The sequence below is a fragment of the Protopterus annectens genome, chromosome 5.part1, assembly GCF_019279795.1.
Source record: "Protopterus annectens isolate FY-2018-M chromosome 5.part1, PAN1.0, whole genome shotgun sequence".
Classification (NCBI taxonomy): domain Eukaryota; kingdom Metazoa; phylum Chordata; order Ceratodontiformes; family Protopteridae; genus Protopterus; species Protopterus annectens.
In genome coordinates, this window is record NC_056736.1 from 347,738,439 (window position 1) to 347,757,179 (window position 18,741).

General features: G+C 37.2%; 1 protein-coding gene across 1 annotated transcript in view; it reads left to right on the plus strand.

Moving 5' to 3' along the window:
• STARD10 (StAR related lipid transfer domain containing 10) overlaps window positions 1-9,630 on the plus strand; it is a 686,474-nt gene extending 676,844 nt beyond the window's left edge. Inside the window, exon 6 of the mRNA XM_044073027.1 lies at window positions 4,830-9,630. Within this exon, the coding sequence (XP_043928962.1) occupies window positions 4,830-5,057 (228 nt within the window). The 3' untranslated portion in view covers window positions 5,058-9,630. The remainder of the gene's footprint in view (window positions 1-4,829) is intronic.
• Window positions 9,631-18,741: the final 9,111 nt, after the last annotated feature.

The following is an 18,741-nucleotide window of genomic DNA, read 5'->3' on the forward strand; positions in this document are numbered from 1 at the left end:
AATTTACCTCAGATTTTGCAATACTTAACTGCTTCACAAAGGCCTGTCTTTTTCTTCCATAAAAATCCATGCCTCAGCCATTTCAGCTCATTACAACACAGACCCCCCCTTCTCTCATCCTCTTCTAAAGCAGTATCTCAAATGGGCCAAAAACTTGAGACCACCCAGGAGAGCTCCAACCCCTGCTTGGGCCTTAACATTGTAATGGAGAAACTCACTCTACCTCCTTTCGAGCCAGCTGCAACTGCAGACTTAAAATTTCTTTCCTGGAAAACAGCCTTCCTTTTAGCAATCACTTCAGCTAGAAGGATATCTGAATTGCAGGCCCTTATGGCAGTGGAGCCTTTCATCATCTTTCATGCGGACAGGGTATCTCTGAGGACCAATCCATCCTTCATGCCCAAGGTGGTATCCAGTGTGGCTCTTAATCAGTCCATTCATTTGCCAACTTTCTTTCCCAATCCACAGAACAAGGGAGAGCGGATTCTGCATTCATTGGATGTACACAGACAACTTAGATTCTACTTGGACAGAACTAAATCTCAAAGAAAATTTCAAAGCAAACTATTTCTAAATGGATAAGCCATTGTATTCATTTCTGTTATAAGCACCATGGAAGACCTATCTCCCAGGGGATCAGATCTCATTCCACCAGGGCTGCATCTACTTCAGCAGCCTTTCTCAGTGGTGTTCCTACCAGGGATATTCTAGAAGCTGCTACGTGGAGTTCAGTTCATACTTTCACCAAGCACTATCACTTACCAATTTTCTCTAAATCCAGAGCTGGCTTTGCCACTGCTGTTTTGCAGGGCCTTATAGCTGTTCCTAGTGGTATAAATCCACCCTCCCAGCCTTAGCTTTGGGAATCTACCCAAGTGTAATGACTGCAACAGTGAAACACGATGAACATAGTACAGTTGTGTACACATACCATAAATGTAGATGTTCGAGTGTATTCACTGTTGCAGTCCTGGTTGCCCTCCCTCCATCCCCCTGTTTTTCTTTTACTATACCTCTTCTTTCTTTTACTATGCGTAAAAGCCTTTTTGGTGTATTTGCTTTTGTTTGGAGGTATATTTCTGTCTTTCTAATTATATATATATATATATATATATATATATATATATATATATATATATATATATATATATGCGTGCGTGTGTGTGTGTGTGTGTGTGTGTGTGTGTGTGTGTGTGTGTGTGTATTTTGCTCCCCATTTGGGGGGCACCTGACATCTGGGGCAAGAAAAACTGATGTAATGGCGTCGGCTGCATGTTTTATACCCCTGATGACCTGACGTCATGGAAGAAGGGACAGCAACCGATGCAGGACCCAAGACTTTGTTAATCAGGCTGACTGAGGGCAACCTGCCAGCAGATTACCCAAATGTAATGACTGCAACAGTGAATACACTCGAACATCTACATTTATGGTAAGTGTACACAACTTACTTTATGTCTATTGTCATATTCATTGAAAGCACTACTTTCTGAAGAAATATGTATATAATTATTTATGACTGTAAGATTTCCCATATACATCAATAACTGCATTATGAATTATTGGTTTTGGTTTATTATATCTCCAGTTAATTTTTTTGTAAGTTCTCATACTGTTCTGTAGTTATTAGGGTATTAAAATTGAACAAAAAATGCTGGGAAAAAGATAGACTGATCAACTTGCTTCGTTAGTCTCAAAGTGGGTTTTGTGTTTGTTCAGCCAGTTGCAATGTATCCTCCAACCGTGGACATATACTGCTGGGAAGTTAGATAGTCCAGATCAGTTGGCTGTGGTTCAGATCTTTTGGAATAGCTTCTAGAATCAGCTGCATATCAACTTCTGGAATTAAAGATTAGGCATCTAGCATAACAGGACTTAGGAGACCTGAAGAAGATTGAGAATTCTCTAGTGTGGCTGGAACTTGGGGAGGGGTTTGGTATCTGAATATATGGTGGTATGTGCAGTCCTACTTTCCTTGTCAGGAAGAATGTAGTAGTAGAACACTGACGGAGGTATTTTCCTGAAGACAGTTTACACCCATGCAGAATAAAAATAACTCCATTGATATTTATCTGCCACTGGCCATTTTTTTTTTAACATCTTTGGACTCGTAGGCAGAGACGTATTTGTGCAGTTCTGTAGGTTAAATTATTGGATGTGCTGATGTTCCAGTATCTTGGAGAAAAGGCGTTTTTGTTGTTTCAGAGTTGGAATTGCTGGAAGTGTTAAAGCTTTTCTGTGCTGTTCACTGTCTCAATGACAGTGATGTTACAGTGCCTGAGAGGATTTATGTGCTGTTCCACTGTGGAACTGCTGTGGGTTCTGGTGCATTGGATTGTTGGATCACCAACAATGGGACTGCAGTGTCTGAGAGGAGTTTATGTAACAAGTGACTTTTGGTGGCTTCTGAATGCAGTTTACATCTTGTCCACTGTTAGTGAAATAACGTTGTCTTATTGGGACTATGTGGCACAGTACTAAATCACACTACTTTACAGGTAGTGGCTGCTTTCTGCAAGCTGCTTATGTCTTATTTCATTTGAACCATTTATAGGACTTTATTCACTATCTGTTTGTGAGACTTTATTTAGGGTCTATATTATATGAAAGAAAGTTCATAATATCGAATGCTCTAAAGACCGAAATTGCCAGACATCAAACTCGTTATTCGATATTATGAACTTTCATTCACATAATATAGACCCTTTATTTAATATCTGGCTGCTGGACAATATTCTTTTTCAGTTATTGGATTTTACATTGCAATTTACAGCTATTACAATATTTAATTTGTTTTTGAATTTTCTTTATTATCAGTGTAATTATGCAGTTCTTTCAGCTCTAAACTTTTTTTTTTTCAGGAATAACAGTTTGAGTAAATATATTTCATCTTTTTTGTTTTATTTTGGTTCACTTTATTGTATTCCATTGTTTGAGTTTGTTTGAGTATATTGTGTTTGTAAAGTGCTTCAGAATTTAAGCACTATACTAAATATGAACCTAAATTTGTAAATACACTACTGGAATTGCAGTTCTAATAAAAGAGTGTTCAACCCATCTTCCTAAGAATGGACACCATTTAGAATGACCTTTTCACAACTGGGAAGAATGCCATCCTTCCCGGAATCTGCATCTTTCAAAGGGATGTGGCGTGGGTGCTGGATAAAGTCTCCACTGACAAGAGTGAGATATTCCTTTATATATTTCCTCATTTCCCATAATTCAGTGCTTGTTCACAAATTCATGACTGAGAGGATAAATATTATCCTGACAGCAAATACTTAGTTCTGGGCCCTTTGAATGCTCACTCCTTCAACACAGTACCATTTGAGAGCAAATGAGTCAAGCTTAATGGCAGTTTGACTACATCTGTTGTAATTTGTCTTCTTCTGTAGTCCCCCCATCCTTCCATGTATTCTACACCAATTTATGAAATTACTGAAGGATGCCAGGAAGCTTTCCACTTGGTGCATGTGTGCTGTGGGGTGGAAGCGCTTCTTCCTTTGGCCAGACAAGTTTAATTTTCATCCTTAGTCAATGAACTAACTTGTTTGTATAACTTACCCTGACATCTGCTTAATTTTCAGTTACTATGTGTCTACTATCTTTGTACTTCATGATAGGGGGAGAGCAAGACATTGGCTCAAAATAGGCTAATTAAAATTTTTCAAAGGGCTCTTCTTCAGTGTCCAAGTAGGATCAGTTCTCCCTCTTTGATCTGAATTTCACAATGGAGATGAAGTAGAACACATTTTTGGCACATCTGTGCTTCAGCATATTTCTTAATGACTAATACTTTAGTATCTTTGGCTACTGTCCCCCTTCTATTACAAGAGAAAAATAAACAGAAATGTAGAGTCTGCTCTGTATTTTGCCTATGCATCCAATAACTGCAGAGGACCCTTGAAGTAAGACAGGTGTGCAAGTGCTCACAATGTCTGTCGATCCTTCAGAAGGACATTTGTACCTTTCATCTCCCATGTATTTGTCAGTCTTTCCAGCTATCTTGTAACAGAAGTTCTAGTTGTGAGTTTCTCAAGTTTTCTCTTTTTACATGTTTCCCTCATAGATGCATTCTTGAAAAAAAAATATGATCCTTACACCTGTAGTGGGGATGAGCAACACAGGCTAAATGCGTGTGTGTGTGTGTGTGTGTGTGTGTGTGTGTGTGTGTGTGCGTGTGTGTGTGTGTGTGTGTGTGTGTGTGTGTGTGTGTGTGTGTGTGTGTGTGTGTGTGTGTGTGTGTGTGTGTGTGTGCAGTAGGTATTCAGAAAGAAGTTTAGTCAGGTCAAGGCAATGGGCTTCCTCAAAGACTTAATCAAGTGTGTAATCACATGTTTGCATAGAACAGAAGGACAGTGGGTTGAAACCTATTATTCCTCACTTTTCTAATGGGCAGTTTTAAACAGGTTACTTCAGTCCTCTTGCCTCTGGGCTGCTTTTGAAAATGACCTGTCATCCCAAATGACACAAATTGTTAACAAAAGTAAACTAGACATATTTAGGTGTATTTTAAGTAACGGTATATTTATTCAAAATATCTAAATCAAATTAGTATGCAAAGTCAGAGCATTGATAATTTACATTACCCTTTATAGAAATAATATCAGAGGGCTTACTTTATTTTATCTTATATATACAAGTACTATAATTTGTCTGTAGGTAAGGGACTGCCATTTCGTTCAGTGTTTGTCTTCCCTTTGGACTAGTTTATTGTTGCCTTTTCAAAGTGCTCCTGGTCTACTGTTTGATGAAATTAATTTACTTCATTTCATACATTAGTAACATATTCTGTTATTTTATTTTTGTTTTACATCACCAAATCCCAGGCCATGAAGAGGATGTACAAGGCTTGCTTGAAGTATCCAGGATGGAAACAAAGGCACAATCCACTCCGTAAACCATGGTTGTATCCAGAACAAAGTACACTACCTTCTCTTTCACTTTCTGAGCTCTCAATTCAGCATGCTGATTCCCTAGAGAACATTGACGAGAGTGGCCTTGCAGAATCCAAGGATGACCGAGGTGAAGGGAGTGATGACGACAGTGTGAACTAGGCGATAGGGCATTTGTCTGGCTTGTCAGCCAGGGCTGAACTTTTAAAGTGACAGCATCCATTTTTAAAGACCCTCCTATTAGATCATGCGTTGATAAATTTACTGTTGTGTTTCACTACTCCCATGAGGTGTTGATGTTTCCAGGTTCTTGCTGCTTCCCTTCTGTCATGTTATTTTGTTTGCCTTTGTATTAGTACAGCTATATTTGTTACAAAACAAATCTGAGTATCATCTGTACCAGAGCTGCTGAAATGAATCAAGCCTGTGAGTGCTACTGTTGCAGGACTCTTTCTTTGTCAGTATCTATCAGTAGGCAATTGTATGGTGTTATTTATTTTCAAAAATAGTGCTTAGGATGTGGTCAGTGCACAGTGTCCTGCAGGTATAAGCATGTATAAACATTTTACTTCATGGAGGAAAATCTTAATTCCAGCTCAGTACATTACTGTGTACTGTAGACCCTTCTAGGTATTTGTCCATTCTAAAGGCTACTAATAGCCTTTCAGCTATGAATCTTTTTTTGTTTGTTTGCATAAACAAATAGAGATTGTGCTCTATGACAGAAGCAAGAAATGAGTTTTGGACCTCTTCTTTTGCTATCAAAGTAGCTGCTGTGTTATTCACTAATGCTCAGAAATAAACTGATTTTGCAGGGGAAGAGAGGAATGCACAATTTTTTTTACCTGATTTTACAGGACTTAAAAGATTTGTACTTTTTCCATTTTGGTTAACAACATACATCAGAAATGGTGGAAGTGAAGAGGCGCGATGCTAGGGACAAATACGTATGTAAAAAAAATGGGTTGTGCTTACGTGCATTGTCTCAAGGCAGTTGGAAGAGTAGTAGTGAATAATACATTGTCATGCCCTGCTTCACTGCACTTGTGTAACTGGCTGTCGTTTGTGTAACCTATAACTTCTGTTTGCCTAGTTTTCATGTGCTGGGGGACTTGCACGTCCGATCTTACGAAGAAAGTACCAGTCTGCGGCAGTTCATTCTTTAGTAACACGTTTTATCTTTCAAATGGGAATAATTACTCTGACAGCAATGTAAATGGTGGATGCCTAACCCCGCCCTCACCACACCCACAGAAATGTGTACGATAGGATCTGTAATATTATCCTAGTATACGGTACTGTTCTGCACATTTTCTTACAGCACAAACATTCTGCTCCTTGTATGCATAAGGTCCATAGTGAAGAAACATCAAATTATACTGGGGGGGGGGGGGACCACTTGCACTAGCTTTACTTAATTGTTATTCAGAGTTCATATCTCCAAGTAGCAAGTAGTGTGGACTGTTCATTCTTTAAATCTCCCTTGAAGGCTGTCTTAAAAACAAAAAGCTATAATTGAATCACCCCACGTTTTTGATTTGAGTGTTTTGTGACTCTTTCTATATAGAAATGGCACTGTACGTTTAGTTTGTGACATTAAAGTATACTAAAATATTATGTGTGAGGAAGGTTATGGACAAGAATGCTGTAGACTGAGATGCAACGAGTGTTTACAATGATTAAGAAGAGTAAGATACAACAAACAGGCTTATTTCATTGAAGGTAGCTTTTGTTCTGTGGTGTTTTGTAACCTGGCTTTAAAAAGGCTCAGGTGTCTCAGTTCTGCTGTCCTTTATGGAGATGGAAGACTTCTTGGAGAATGGAATATGTTTATTTGAAAGAAGCAGAAGTCCAAAATGAAGAGAAACTGGCCACAAAACCAACCCAAAGGCAGCAGAATAGATCCAAACACAGCTCTTTTGTAAACCAACAGAAAGGCAGCAGGATAAATCCAAACATAGCTTTATTCCAAAAAGAAACTAGATTAGCGCTTTTGCTGTAATATTTTAAAACTTCATCAGCTGTTTTTCATCTGTAGTTAATGTAGAAAGTAGATAGGCAGTATACTGGCATTCAGTCAGTTGTGCTTCGGTCAGTTTAATGTCATTTTGGGAATTTCATGAGAGAGACGCAGATTTTTTGCATTCATGAGGTCACAGGATTGCAGCTGTAGGGGATTACTAGAAGAACTGCTTTCCTATTTATGGAGAATTATTGCTGTGCCAGTCCCACAGAGCTCAGTGGTCTTCTTCTCCTGCTACACCTGTGCTTTTGTAGTGTGTATGTAAAAGGTGGTAATTATTAACTCCAGCATGAAGTGGCATTAAACAAGAGCATAGGGCTGTATCCTTTGCTATGATACAATGCATTCTATTGGAAGACTAAAGGGGAGGACATCAGACCAAAGATTTTACAGCCATATTGTGACTCTCTTCCTCCAACGCAGTGACCACAGTACTCTGACACACAATAATCCCTTTGCAACTATCCCACTGGGTTTCAATCCATGCAAGTATGGCATTGATATACTGAAAAATACCCTCCTGATGTGATATTACTTTCCAAAAATTGTTTTGAACATTCCATCTTTAAGGTGCCACACTGACTTTATACTATTATTTATGATGGGTCAGATGCATTAATCAAAGATGCTCTGAAACATTTGTCTTAGAAACTTGCTGTAGATGTTCAGATTTTCAGTGCACGATTTAGCTTTCCTTCATGGCTTTCAAGGAGTACATAGAAATGTGCCCTCATTTAGTGCTGAAGTTCTTCTGGTATATATTGATTTGGTGAATCTCTGTTTTCCCTTTTTTCATCTCTTCTTTATTTTTGTTATGAAGCACAGAACTAGCTGCAGTATTTACCTGTCTGAGGACTGAAAATGTTTAAGTTACTCATCACTAACGCCAACATGCAAACACAGTGCTGTGAGGCTTCCTTTCATGTCATTTGAAAAGGGATATCAAGAGTGCATGTAACAGACTCTATCAGTGCATAAACCTTGTAGCCTATAAATATATCTAATGGTCACAGTGTCATTATATCCCTCCTCCACATACAATATCCCTGTTGTAAAATGCTAGGTACCTCTGACTTTTCCTCATGGATTAAGTAATTTGGGTCTTTAAAGGACGTTAATGCTTCTGTATCAACTAATTGGACTCTGCTTTGATTGTTGGCTAGGGTACTTTTTGTGTTATGTTTGCACGCTTTTCCTGTTTTCATCTGAATTTTTCTGAAATCTACAGCTTCTTTCCATACTCCAATTATTTGGTTGATGAAGCTACATTTTTTTGTAGCTGTCAATGTGGGGTGCACATATAGGCTTGTGCCACCTGACAGACTGGTTTCCCATCCAGTACTGGTCTTTTACATTAGTTGAGTGCCAAGACAGACTTCACCTCCCCAAAATCTGAACTGGATGAAAGCCTGTTTAGAATTTTAATGGTTGGGCCCTTATAGGAACTGAAAGCCTTCTGTGAGGCAGTGCCGTACCACTTAAAATGCAGTAACATTTGAATGACTGTACTTGAAACAACCAGAGAGTCAGAGTCTGGGCTAAAATAATAAAACCTCACATCTAAATTGTAAATACTATGATTGATAGAGTTGAAAGAATGCCTGTCATATGCTCTACACCAGTTATGGCTGCTACTGTAATTCCCCTTTGGGTTGCCCTTTCAGTGTTAGTATTATTTAATTAATTTTACTGTCTCTATTCTGCAGTACTATATCTTTTGTCTTAATAGAAACATAAGAGACTTCAAAACAGACAATCTCTTGATGACTCAGCAGTCTACTATAATTGAAAAATATAGGAATTGAAGCAGATATATGAGCTAATTCAGCCCCTGATTGCATTGTTTTGATGTACAGCATACTGCGAGCTAAAGAGACAAAAGAGTGGGCTAGTGTGTAATCATTATTCAGAAAAATAATAATGATAATAAAATAACTGGCAGAAACATCAAATGTTTTAAATGACAGGGTTCTAAAATTACTGTTTTGAATGTTGCCAGCCTTGTCCTGCCTGGCATATTTCTAGCTGATGTATAACCAATGTTAATCCTGTGAAATGCAGATGTTTTTGTTAGTGTGCTGTTGCCTTCACTCTGCAGAAGTTATTTTCATTTTGAAGTATGTAATTCATGTTATAACTGTTTGATTATTTATATGTCTGTAGAACAAGGTGATTGTGTTTATTCATCAATGGCTTCACACTAACAACCACATTGACCATTTTATTTAAAAAATGTTTTGTGGTGTTCTAGACTATATATGAAATCACCCAAAAAAGTATATTCAACTGGTGTATAACTTATATAACATTATAAGTCATAACTGTGTTCAGTTCAAGATCATTAATTTCTTGGCCTCTTAACAGAATCTATTAGAGTGATACTTTGGTATTTGTTTACATCATGAAGTAATGAGTTACAATTAAAATTTAAATGTAAAATCATGCTTGTTGGTGGAGACCTCAAGAAAGTGAAAACAATTTGCAGTATCATTAATGAAGTTTGTGTTACCAAACATTTGCTAAATAAAGTGAAGACAAAAAGCTGCAGTTTTGATGTAGTTCAGTGTAGATTTATTCACTCTTCTCACTTGTAACTATTGCTAGTAATGGGTGGACAGATTTTTGTTACCATATTGCTCCCGTGGTGGTGCAGTGGTAGTGTTGTCACCTCACAGCAAGAGGTTCTCCCATTCGATTCTCGGTTGGAGCACCTTCTGTGTGGAGTCTGCATGTCCTTCCTGTGGTCGAGTGGCGTTTGAAAGACATGCGTGAATGGGCGTGTCTTCGTTGAAGGTTGGGTGTTGGGCTGGCACCTCAGCACCATAAACATCGACTGCCAATCATTAGCGGACCAGAGTTCCGCTGTGGCGACCCTTAACTGGGAAAAGCTGCAAGAAAAACAACAGCCTACAGTGCTCCCAGTGGAGTCTTGATTATTTCTAATCATTCTAAGTAGCATCATATACATTTGTTTCATTACATTCTCCATATTTGTACAGTAGTGTATTAGTACATAGCATGCTGTCACTATCAACTATGTCATTGGTTCATACGTATGTACTAGGGCCTTTATCATCCTAGCTGAGCAATCCAACACAGTTGTGTCCCTATGTATCATGGGTATTTATTAGCAGGTAGTATGTTAGTTAGAAAGTTTCTAGAGGTTATGTGTGGGGAGGTATGTTAGTTTGGGCATTACTTTCTGCCTCTGTCTGTCAGAAACATGGTGGCCAGAGACAAGAAGAATTTCTAATTTCCCATTCATTGATCAAGGTTACATTTAAATAGGGTTAGGGATGGACTCTGCTCCACATGGATATGGAGCCTGTTCCAGAGCATTTACATAGTAACACTTGATAATTAAAATGTTCAGGTTACAGAATGACTAAGTATCTGAGAACATTCATTACACCCAGAGAAGATTGGATTACAAATCATTTTAAAGCAAATCCTCCAGGAAACAAGACTGAAGCCCACCCCACCCCCACCCTTTATCAAACAGGAGTAATTTCATAAGCTTATTTTCATTTAGAAGAGCTTCTCATTAATTAAATTAAACAGGAAGTAGATAAAAGTAACATAGTTAAGAATGCATAGTAATATAATCACGTTGTTTTATGAGGGATGGCTGAAATAAAACCCTCCATACCAATCAGCTTTCCCTGATGGCACAGAAGTCAAAATCTAAAACTAGGGTAACAGTGAACCATCTTTAGATGGTATGTAGAACGTATAATGCATGTGAAAATAAGAACAGTAAAATGCCTTTAGGTAAGCTGTAACTCTCAGAAGGTTCTATCTAACGTATGTTACTGCACAGCTCTAAAAGAGTGAAAATTACATAAATGTGCAGAAATGTTTACAGAATTTTTATGGATTGATCATATTCAAATTTATATTGAAAACATTGTTTTCTTTTTCACTTTAAGACTATTTGTAAGTGGTGTGAAATAATGTTAGTTAATTAAACAATAGTAAGGGCACCTACCATCCAGAGAAACAAAATCTGATGTTTTGATAACTTCCGTCTCCACTTCATGTCTGATTACATTGTCATGTTCTTTTTCTTTTAAATAAACTCCTCTGTCAGATGGTTTGAACCCTTTCTTTTTCATTATGATCTCAAAGGCAATCATTTCATGGTAACAAATTGTCTCATTTCTGCCAATAAAGTATATTAATCATGGGAGGAGCATACCCATTAAGCACAATAATGAAATAAGAGGCAGAGAGATGGAAAAATGGCATTTATGTTTCTGATTTAATGTGTTGTTGTTAAGTGGATGACAACTTTCACTTTTGCACTTATCTGAAACCGTAACATTGCTTTCAAATGAAAGGCCAGCATGATATGCTGGTTGTCTTGGCGATATCTTAGGCATTGTTGTGAACTGTATCTTACATGGAAGATAACAAGAGATGTCATATCATTCCTTTACTACATCCAAAAGTAAACATTAACTAGGTAAGGTTTAAATATTGAACCCCTGTTCTTTTGATGATCAGTCTTGTTTTGAAAAATACTTAATTTTATGGAATGGTACATTATTTTAAATTAAAAATCGCTTTACTAGTCTTTTACTACCCATTGTGGCTCACAGAAAATATGTGTGTATAATTTATTTCTAATCTATATACAGTGCAAATCACTCCTTCACCTTTATCCCACTCAGATAGCAATGCATATGCCATGTACACCAAATAAAAACATATTTATTTATTTTGTGCAATGAAATGTTCTAGGACTTCAAATGCATAATTATATGGCTATTTTGAGTTGATGGAGGTTATATATGTTGGGTATGGGGGCTACATTTTAAACGCTTGTGAACAATTTCAAAAATCCTGGCTGTGCTTCCATTTCTTTGTTAATCTCCAATCTTCTTTTTTTCTAGTTCACTGAATATTTTTCTAACGTAAGTAATGAAAGATGTGCTTTATGACCTTTATGAGGAAACTTGTATGGTCATATCAGAAGGTCAAATATAACCAAAAGCAAACACCAAGGCACAGCAAAGAGAAGTGGGGGACAGCAGGGGGCATAAGAAGCATTGCAATCATTAAAACTAAAGGCATGTTTATCTCTTTGCATAACGTGGCAATTCCTATCTATACTTCATGCATATCTGAAAACCTTCTGTCCTCAAAAAAGACAATTAAGTCCATTTGTTGCTGCAGCTTATACTAGTAGAGATATGATTTTTGTTTTAAAAAGTGACATAGTGCAATGAGGAAAACAACATTAAGCAAGCTGATCGTAGCTTTAAATCTCAAAGAAATCAGCAAACTGAAAAAAGTAGTTCTCAGAGAGAAAAATAAATGTGCAAGAATAACATAAAATTTAAAGCAGACTCTCTGGTGCAAATAAAATATATTTTTTAGACTGCATGATGAAAGAATGGAATCATCCATTTGAAGATGTTGTGAAGGAAAAAAATGAAAGTGCGTCTGAGTCCATACCTCAGTGGTTGTGTTGGCTGAGAAAACATAAGTGTTAATAAATTAACCAAGAGTGTAGCTTAAGTAGGGAACTGTGTGGTGTAGCTTGTCCACTTTTCCCCTGTATTCTGTCAGAATCTTTTTATAGGAGTGTGTGAGTATGTCTGAGGCAAACATAATTATTGCCTCTAAATATACTTCTCTTGTGACAGGCTTAAAAGTTCGAAATGGAAATATCAGCCACCATTTATAATTAGGTCTGAATCTTAGCCAGCAACTAATATGCAGTTAGGCTTAAAAATCCTGGCCATGAATATGAGCTGTGAAGAACAGAATGACAAAATGTATTGTTGACAACAAAGTACATAAGGTACTCAAACTTAAGAGCATATATCAAATGAACACTGCTGCCTTGGGGTCGGAGAAGTAACTGCCACACAAAAAAAGAGTTATACTGTACCACTGGAATCGAAAGCTGTAACAACTGGCTTCCAGGATTTCATAATTTCATACACCACACTCTCAACCCAGTGCCTTTCAGTAATACCTTATCAATTTTGGCTGTGTCTTAGCTAAAACTGCTACCCCCTAAAACACACACACACAGACATACACACACAAACACGCAGTCACTGTTTTCAGAGGGAGTAGTAATAACCTTTCAGTACAACTACCCATCCTGCTTTTATAGTAAAATGCTGCAACTAGCAAACCAGACTGATACTCCCATGAAACAATTACTTTGCACTTTTAAAATGAGTCAGCCATATGGTTAATTTATATTAGCTATGACTAATCAGTTGTGCAATTACCCTTATTTAATTTAATAATGAATCAACCACACATTTCTTCAACTGAATAACAACATTTTCTTAAAGAAATCCATCCATCCATCCTCAACCCCTTTTCCCATTTTGCACATGGGGGTGGGGTATAGCAACAGCAGTGACAATCATCTCGAGCCAAGGTTTTTACACTGCTGGGTGGCTAGCCCTGCCATGGTAGTTCATTTATACACTCACTCGCACATACACTCTCATCTCCCGCCAATTTAGAGTGTCAAATTTACCTACTCCATGTCTTTGGAAGAAAACTGTAGCACCTGGAGGAAACCACATGACTGTAGGGAGGACATGCAGACACTTCACAGAAAGCACCCCAGCCAAGAATCGAACCAGAGAACCTCTTGTTGTGAGGCAACAATGCTAGCCACTGCAGCCACCCATTTTCTTAAAGAAACTAAACTTTGAAAATTGAATGTAACCATAAGTACAGTATTTAGAAAAACATTTAAAATAAAATGTTTTGAACAGGCAGATGGCATTAGAAATACACACTTAGCTGGTTCGACAACCAGCTAACTGATGTTTAGTATAATCTGTCTCTGACTTTTAAGACCACTTAACAGCTACAAAAGACTCATAGGCAAAATTTATAGACATGAGCAGAATGACTATTGACAGCAAGCTTTTTTCTTATCTATACCCCATGACAATATTTCTTTACAGCTCCTAGTCCAGGAATTCCAGAGAACACTAAAAAAAAAAACTCCTCATATCTCATAATTTGAATGCATATAACTTAATTTAAGTCAAAGTTTATGAGATAATCAGAATGTTACATCTCAATTGTCTTTGACAGTAAGTAAAATTGTAAGACTGCCTAAGCTGTACTATGTGTGTGTGTGTGTGTGTGTGTGTGTGTGTGTGTGTGTGTGTGTGTGTGTGTGTGTGTGTGTGTGTGTGTGTGTGTGTGTGTGTGTGTGTGTATGTGTGTGTGTGTGTGTGTGTGTGTGTGTGTGTGTGCATCTATCTGTAAAAGATTCACTTTTCAAAGCTCTGCTGTACTTTTACTAAACATGCTTTTGTACATTTTTTCACACTTCATATCTTTGCTGAATTTTACTAAAAAAATTAAGCACAGGTTTTGTTGAGTTTTTCACATTCATATCTTTGCTACACCTTTACACAAAAAATACAGTTGTTATAAAGCCTTTGTCACTGACAGCGATTTGTGCAGAGGTCTGAACCTGAAGCAGCAGCTTTTGACTCACAATTATAGGTTCATAGTTTAGTACTAGGCTAACTGCTCTTATGGGCCATTTTAAGCCTAGCCAATTACCCATAAACACCTTAACAATTATGCCAACCTCTCACATTAATACTACAGAATTAACCTGTTCTGTTTTGAAACTGGATGCTTTTGTGGTAGTTTGAATGTTGCCATCAACAGCAGCATTGACCAGACTAATAAACAGATTCACTTACTTTGTAGCGAGAAGCATATTTTTTCGGTTTGCCATTTCATTCCGCCCTATATGTGGCCAACATAAGTACTCTGCTGCTGCTTTAGCCGGAAATTCTGTCTCACAGACGTATGCAAAGTCACGAGCCAACTGAATAGCTTCACCTTCTACTAATGATGTCAGGAGGGTGACATTTACAGCTTTTCTTCTACCAGCTGGAAGATTCAAGCCTATTTTGTCTAACTTTTCACGGAGTGATCGCCCACCATTTTTTGACTTTGCTCTTCTTCATGCTCAATATTTGAACAGGATCCCTATATGTAGTCTGACTCTAAAATCCAGCAGGTTGGCAGAAGGCCACTAGATAACAATAAATGACAGACACTGAAAAGTAAAGATAAGCAAGCAATTCAGAAACCTCTTCTTTCAACTGAGATTAGGTAGCAATGCATCAAGTGAAAATGAATGCAGCAATTTATTACAAATTGTGATGTATTTTCAAATTCATATACTTTGAATTGCTAAAGTTTTCTTCAAGTATAATACTCTGATCATAACTAAACAGAACTCAGAAAACATTAAAGTATTGCTGCTCAACAGTAGAACACTTAAAAAAGCTCCACTCCCTACAAGCACTCCCTAACCTGGAAAACATTGATATATGCATTATCACAGAGACTTGATCCTAGACCATTGGAAGCACTCCATCAATGCAGGTTTCCAGTGCTTAGGCACTAAAGGTGGCAGTGTTTCCATAGTCTTCCAACAAAATTTCATCTACATACTAATTCAACAAAATAATTACCTGAAAAACCTCCAAGTTCACTTTACTCTTAACAAAAATCAGTTATCATACCATATCTAACTATAGGACCTCCTCTATGTCCCCCTCAGCCCATACCTGTTACCTAGCTAGTATGGAGTCCCTGTATATTAAGCTAAACAATGTTTTCCTAGGAAACTTCAGCTACTCCTCTACAAACTGAGAGACTTATACATCCTCAAACATGAATGCCCAGAGATATCTGGACTTCATCAATAGAAACTCAATGGACCAGCTAGTCCTCTGCCCACCAAAGGGTGATAAAATCCTGGATTTTTTCCTCGTAACTTCCTCAGCAGTTAAATCATGCCACAGTTCAATTACATTCACTTTAAGACTGAAGCATGAAGCTTCTTCCAATAATGTGGTATTCAGGGATTCAGCAAAGGTTAATTTACAAAAACTGAGTGATGGCTTGGCTAAATTCAAAACCCCCTTCCATCTTGATGATACCACTGCTTATACAGAATCCTTCACTGCCAAAGTTTATTCAGATGTAACAGTCAATGTTCTAATAAAGACCCAATCTACAGACTCTTGACCCAATTGAGTTTAGATTTACCAAGATCACATGATGCTAACTTAACCTGGCCAACCTCATTGAAAAAGTTACTGAACAAATGGATGATGGAAAAAAATGCACATCACATATCTAGACCTCACAAAGGTATTTTTCACCATTCCACACTCAGGTATCATAAATAAACTATCTCAGCTAAATGCCAATCCCTGTGCAACTTGATGGAACATACAAAAAGGTATGGTGGGTGGCTAGACCTCCTCCAAAAGACCTGTTACTTGTGGCTTGCCCCAGAGTCCAGTCCTTGAGCCACTCTACTTTTGTATTTACTTCTCAGAGGTCAAATATATGTAAAGGGTTTGTGTTTGACCATAACTGCAGAAACACTTTGACACGTAGCAAGTAAGAAAGTGTTAACAAACTGTGAAGAATGAAGAAACCATGAGGTGAAACCAGCTGGTTTATTAGCCGGTTGGAATTCTCCATGGTGTATTTTATTGGTTTTAATAAGTACTACTCCAACTGTCGATTAGCACTATTGTTTTGATTCAACTTTGTGGCAAAAGTTTTTTGATTTAAGTGTTTGCCTCATACTTTTCAAATGTAGTATTTCAATTTTTGTGTAAGTGGTGTATTTTATTTAGGTTTCCTTGGTTTGGGGATTTGTTGAATATTTTAGTTATTTATTTTGGATTTATTTTTGTTTGTTTCTTTTTATTTTAATTGCCATCTGACTTCATATTAAAGTGGAAAGCTGTGTATGTCATTTTTAACTGCGTTTAAATTCTATAACATTCAGTTTGAGTTGTATAGAAAACTATTCTTTTAAGCAAACAGAAGCAATCTTGTCAAGTCTGTTCCCTCGCTTCCTGCTTTTGTCCCATAGTGCTTTCAAGACTTCATGGCCCTGTATTACTGTAGACCTTTTAGGAGTCTTCCCCATTTCCTGAATGTTTTCTGTATTTATTTTTTAAAAAGTTGCTAAGTTTTTACATCCATTTTTTGGAATGTGGAAAGAAATACAATATTTTTAAACTGTCTTCTTACATCTTCCTTCATCCCCTCCTCTAGCTTTTTATGTAATGTCTTTTATGAAGAAATGAGTCCCTCCTGTAGCTTTTTATGTAATGTCTTTTATGAAGAAATGAGTCCCTCCTCTAGATTTTTATGTAATGTCTTTTATGAAGAAATGAGTTCCTCCACTAGCTTTTTATGTAATGTCTTTTATGAAGAAAGGAGGGAAGGGTTACTTCTGACATTTTTTTCTCTAGGTAAGAGCTTTACAAACAAGATGGCATTAAAACTGTCACTCATTTCTGGCGTGTGTGTGTGTGTGTGTGTGTGTGTGTGTGTGTGTGTGTGTGTGTGTGTGTGTGTAGCAGAAGTAACAAAGTTAGCTTCTGATCAGGATTATGTCTATCGATGCAGCTGGGATTCTGTCATACTCAGTGGTGACCAATTCATTTTATTTACTGTTTTTGGTCATCCAAAGAGTGACATTTTTAAAGTGCCTACTTCCTGACAGTTATGTTTAGTGATATTCAATGGAAATGTACTTAAAAAAAATTCTATGTGATATCTATTAGAAGCTGGAATACAACAAGTCTTCCTCAGTTTGAAAAAATTGAATATTGTGCAAGATAACCTAACTGCAAACCAGGTGAACTGGGTATGGCTAGTGAGCATGGTGGTTGGGGAACTGATTGGAGGAGCGATAGGAAAGGCAGCAGTATTTTACTTTTTGCCTAACCTGGGGGAAAGGGGTAGTGAGGGGTCATGAGCATAGATGTCAGCCTTGGTTATGATGCCAGCATATGTATTCCATGCTTACAAATACTAGGGTCATACAGAACAGTCATTCTTAGTCATAATGGTTTTACATCATTACACATCAATAGTTGGGGTGATAAAATGGATGGAACGTGTAAATAAAATATGATGCTGTACTAGGATACATCAATCTCCTTTTACGTAATGGGAGGGTTTTAGATTAGGTTCGGGTGGGAGTCAGGAATGACTTCCTGCAGGTGAGATTGAAGAAATGCACCAGTGGCAGCTGGCAGTCTGCCCTATAGGGGGCAAAACAATTAAAAAAAACTGTTAACAGTAGGTACAGTGAAATTAACACAGGCTGGTTACGAACTTAATAGTATGCTTGTTATGTTGTAAAATTGTTAAATGAAACTATTTTCTCATGAGTTATTTAAATAATTAAAAAGTGATGTATGGGGCTCCGTCAACCAAATAAACCAGTAACAATATGAAATTAACACCACAGAGGGTCTGGTATGGCTTTAATATGATTTATTAAAGCGACCTGTAAAAACAAATTTAAAATTAGCACTTTTGTCTCTTTATTTTTATTTTTATTGTTGAGTAATGGAAGTTGCATTTACCTAGACTTCCATTCATGTGTAGTGTATCCTGACCACTTTAACTAAATTGCACTTAATTTATCACATAATGAACAACCAATGGAATTTCTGTTCATGCTGCATTTAATGGTTCTGTGTTGTTGATGTCATTTATTCTGATGAAGTGTGTTTATGAGACATAAGAGCTCAATTTTAAATTTGATTTTAGAAATTGTTTTAATAAATCGTATTAAAACCATACTGGACCCTCTATGGAATCAATAGATAGACCCTGTATGTTAAATTGCTAATGTTTATTAGAAATAAAGAAATAAAATAATGTGAAAAAACTCCTGTATTATCATAAACTTGAAACAATGTCAGCTTTCTGGGGTGCTTAATCATACTAATATAGAGCTAATCTGACAGAACACTTGTAAAG